Consider the following 4478-nt stretch of genomic DNA (forward strand, 5'->3'; position numbering starts at 1 on the left):
TAACTGTCCGTCCAAATACAAAATTGCCCTTTGTAGTTTTTAATTATTATGAGAAAAGAGGAGGGGCACGTTGGCAGAGAGAATTAGAGAAACATGAACTCCAACAATGATACTTTTCCTAGAATAATGCAGATAAATGAAATCACTTCATAGATTCTAAAACAAGGTGCTCTTCTCTGTCTCGTTCTTTTTACTTGTGAAGTTCAGTTTAAAATGCCCACATTTTTAATTGTGTTTTTGAATAATTCTCTTTATTCTTTATAGATCCACCTTTACTGGTCCTTTGTTGGCCTTGAAGTTTGATTTGTTTCTTTACCTTTCTTAGCATTTTTTCCCTTCAGTTCCATTGTAGACTTCATGCCACGCAGTCCAATTCCAAATACTGAAATTCTGTTTTTTGTCACTTTTTTTTTCATGCAAGATTTGATATGGGCTATTCAAGTACCAGTCTTTGATACTGAAATGAAGTTTCTTTTGTATTTCTTGCTGGTTGCAATGGTTATTCATGAATTAAAAGATGACAACTTGACAGATCTACCATGAGAAACCACCACATAAAGCTTGTTTTATCACTCTGTTCTCTTGTTACAGTGGTTTTTAGTGTCACTGACTCCAATGACTTTGCTATTCTCAAAGCATTTAGAGAAGGGTTAGAGAACCCTGGACTTTTGGAGTGGCCTGCTGATGGTGACGACCCTTGTGGTCAATCTTGGAAACATGTTTTCTGTTCTGGTTCAAGGGTCACTCAAATTCAGGTTCAGAATATGAGCTTGAAAGGTACCTTGCCTCAAAACCTCAACAAGCTTTCAAAACTCCAAAGGTTAGGCCTTCAAAGGAACCAATTTACCGGAGCTTTACCATCCCTCGGTGGGTTATCGGAGCTACAGTATGTTTATTTGGATTTCAATCAGTTCGATTCGATTCCTTCTAATTGTTTTGATGGTTTGGTGAGCTTGCAATTCTTGGCATTGGATAGCAATAATTTCAATGCCAGTACAGGGTGGTCATTCCCTGAGGGTTTGCAAGGTTCTGCACAATTGACCAATCTTTCTTGTATGTTCTGTAATTTGGCCGGTCCCTTACCTGTTTTTCTAGGGAGCTTGCCATCTCTACGGAGCTTGAAACTTTCAGGCAATAATTTATCCGGTGAGATTCCTGTAAGCTTCAAAGGAGGCATGTCTTTACAGAATCTATGGTTAAATGATCAGAATGGAGGTGGGTTGAGTGGCACTATTGATGTGGTTACTACAATGGATTCGGTCAATGTTCTATGGCTTCATGGGAACCAGTTCACGGGTACAATTCCAGAGAGCATTGGTAATTTGACTGTTTTGCAGGATCTCAATCTTAACAGTAATCAACTTGTTGGATTCGTTCCGGATAGCCTGGCAAAAATGCCATTGCAGCATTTAGATTTGAACAATAATCAGTTAATGGGTCCGATTCCAAAGTTTAAAGCAACTGAAGTGTCTTGTAGTTCAAACGCATTTTGTCAATCCACTCCAGGTGTCCCTTGTGCACCAGAAGTTATGGCACTTCTAGAGTTTCTTGGTTCGCTGAATTACCCTTCAAGACTAGTTTCTTCATGGACCGGAAATAACCCATGTTTGTGGCTGGGATTGGCATGTGATCCCAATAGTAAGGTTAATTCCATTGTTCTGCCTAATCATAATCTTAGTGGTACCTTGAGTCCTTCAGTTGCAAAGCTAGGTTCTCTTTTTCAAGTTAAACTCGCGAGTAACAATCTAGGTGGTCACATTCCAGATAACTGGACTAGCTTGACATCTTTGAAAACACTGGATCTTAGTGCCAACAACATTTCTCCTCCATTACCAAAATTCAGTGGCACAGTGAATGTTGTCATTTCAGGCAATCCTTTATTTAATGATGGTAGTCTGGCCAATCCAATTCCCTCTCCCGGCAACAATCCATCATCCGGAGGTTCAGATTCTCCAACCAGCAAGCCCTCATCACCAAACAAAGGCATAAGCTCTAGTCCCATGAATTCTTCAGTATCAACAAAACCCAAAATGTCTACTTTAGTTGCAATTATAGCCCCTGTTGCAAGTATTGCATTTATTGCTATTCTGGTCATTCCACTATCCATCTATTGTTGCAAGAAGAGGAAGGATACCTTCCAGGCTCCAAGTTCCCTCGTCATTCATCCAAGAGATCCATCAGATTCAGACAACACAGTTAAGGATGTGGTTGCCCATTACACCAATGGAAGCGCTTCTAAAATAACAGGGAATGGTTCTGCAAGCAGAACCAGTAGTGGCATTGGGGAGTCACGTGTCATTGAAGAAGGAAATCTGGTTATATCAGTTCAAGTTCTTCGAAATGTGACTAAGAATTTTGCCTCGGAGAATGAGCTTGGTCGAGGTGGTTTTGGGGTGGTTTATAAAGGAGAGCTTGATGGTGGAACAAAAATAGCTGTAAAAAGAATGGAGGCTCTCGTGATTAGCAGCAAAGGCTTGGATGAATTCCAGGCAGAGATTGCTGTTCTTTCAAAGGTACGACACCGGCATTTGGTATCACTTTTGGGTTACTCGATTGAAGGCTGTGAAAGAATCCTTGTTTATGAATACATGCCTCAAGGAGCTCTAAGCAGGCATCTTTTTCATTGGAAGAGCTTGAAATTGGAGCCTCTTTCTTGGAAGCGGAGGCTGAATATTGCATTGGATGTTGCTAGAGGAATGGAGTATCTTCATAGCCTAGCTCACCAGTGCTTCATACACAGAGATCTTAAATCTTCAAACATCTTACTCGGAGATGATTTCAGAGCTAAAGTTTCAGATTTTGGATTGGTGAAACTTGCTCCTGATGGAGAGGAATCTGTAGTGACCAGGCTTGCTGGGACTTTTGGATACTTGGCACCTGAATATGCTGGTAAGCATTCTATTTTCTGTTATGGATTTAGTAAAAAGTATCTACGTTATGATACGAGAAGCGATGCGTTATTGATAGAGAAGATTTTATTTTCTGAAATGCTTATTGTCTCGACAACTTATAGCTTGCTCCTTATTGCATTACAGGGTTTTGTTGAATGATGTATGTGGTATTTTGTTGAATGATTCTGGTTTGTTAGATCACCTAATCTGGAAATGCCTTTTTTGATTTAAAGACATAAAACCTTGGTCTTTCTTTTTTCTTTGTTTTTTTTTTTTTAACTTGTGAGACTTATTGCTGGCTGGAAATTCTTTGAAGAAAAAGAGAGGAAATTGTAGGGTTAATTTTAATTGTGGATGAGATTTCACACCCAAGCTGGAACATGCTGTACTGCTTTACCTTGCATTTTTAATTTCTTGTATTCTCTGTGATGTATGCAACGATACTAGTGACTCTGCCTTTCACATGCTGATTGTTTTAGTGACGGGGAAAATCACAACCAAGGCTGATGTCTTTAGTTTTGGGGTTGTGTTAATGGAGCTATTGACTGGGTTGATGGCGCTCGACGATGACAGGCCTGAGGAAAGCCAGTACTTGGCTGCATGGTTCTGGCAGATCAAATCAGATAAGCAGAAACTCAGGGCTGCTATTGACCCTGACCTTGATGTGAAGGATGAAACGTTTAAGAGTATCTCCATCGTTGCTGAACTGGCTGGACATTGCACGGCAAGGGAGCCCAACCAAAGACCAGATATGGGACATGCTGTGAATGTGCTGGCACCACTTGTTGAGAAATGGAAACCTTGGGATGACGATACTGAAGAATATTGTGGCATTGATTACAGCCTCCCTCTTAACCAGATGGTGAAGGGCTGGCAGGAAGCAGAGGGAAAGGACTTAAGTTATGTGGACTTAAAAGATAGCAAGAGCAGTATCCCAGCAAGACCGACTGGTTTTGCAGAATCTTTCACTTCTGCTGATGGGCGGTAACTGAGGTACTTCATCTCTCTTTAACAGGAGTTCTTTTCATAGGTATAGATAGTTTGTCGCGATGTTTCTTTCTAGTATTCATTGTTGATATATTGCACTACCTGTGCGCTTATGGTGGATTGGACTTGATGTTCCAGATGCTCAAGGATCTCATGTAGACTTGGAAGTTTTGGTTGAGATATATATATATATATTTGTGCTATTTGTGATGTAGATAAAGAACAATGATGCTGAGGACTTGTCTACGGACGTGGAGTTGCCTGCGAATTAAGCTTTTTTATTAAAAAAAAAAAAAAACAGATTTGAACTTGGAACTCGTTATTTTAATATATTTCCAAACAAAAAACTCTTTGATAACTAATTACAACTACAATTCCAAACACTACCGGATGAATACATGTTTTTGAGTTTTATTATAGGCTAAAGATGTTGAATTTACCAGAGTGGGACCTTGAAAACTTCGCCAGTAAGCAATTTTCGTGACCAATGGATCCTGTATTAACTTCTCCAGTAAGCAATTTTCGTGGCCAATGGATCCTGATAGCAACCTGCGGCACCTAATCCATGCGCTTGCCAGGTCCAAAAGGGTAAACATGAAA

The 4478-nt window shown here is 40.0% G+C and overlaps 1 protein-coding gene across 2 annotated transcripts; it reads left to right on the top strand.

The window, feature by feature from the left end:
- LOC105138247 (probable receptor protein kinase TMK1) lies at nucleotides 1-4125 on the top strand. Of its 2 annotated transcripts, none has more exons than XM_011044298.1 (3): nucleotides 1-166; nucleotides 342-2889; nucleotides 3371-4125. In XM_011044298.1, exons 2-3 carry the CDS (start codon nucleotides 540-542, stop codon nucleotides 3877-3879), a joined length of 2859 nt encoding a protein of 952 aa, XP_011042600.1. In that variant the 5' UTR covers nucleotides 1-166; nucleotides 342-539; the 3' UTR covers nucleotides 3880-4125. The 2 variants fall into 2 exon arrangements, with proteins under 2 accessions (XP_011042600.1, XP_011042599.1); XM_011044297.1 differs by having other exon boundaries at nucleotides 422-2889.
- The last annotated feature ends 353 nt before the right edge of the window (nucleotides 4126-4478 follow it).

The sequence above is a fragment of the Populus euphratica genome, unplaced genomic scaffold (genome assembly GCF_000495115.2).
Source record: "Populus euphratica unplaced genomic scaffold, PopEup_1.0 scaffold74.1, whole genome shotgun sequence".
NCBI classification, from domain to species: domain Eukaryota; kingdom Viridiplantae; phylum Streptophyta; class Magnoliopsida; order Malpighiales; family Salicaceae; genus Populus; species Populus euphratica.

Coding starts and splice junctions, on each gene's coding strand:
- LOC105138247 (XM_011044298.1), top strand. CDS start 540: ATGAGAAACCACCACATAAAGCTTGTTTTATCACTCTGTTCTCTTGTT. Junction 2,890..3,370: donor CTTGGCACCTGAATATGCTG/GTAAGCATTCTA, acceptor TGATTGTTTTAG/TGACGGGGAAAATCACAACC.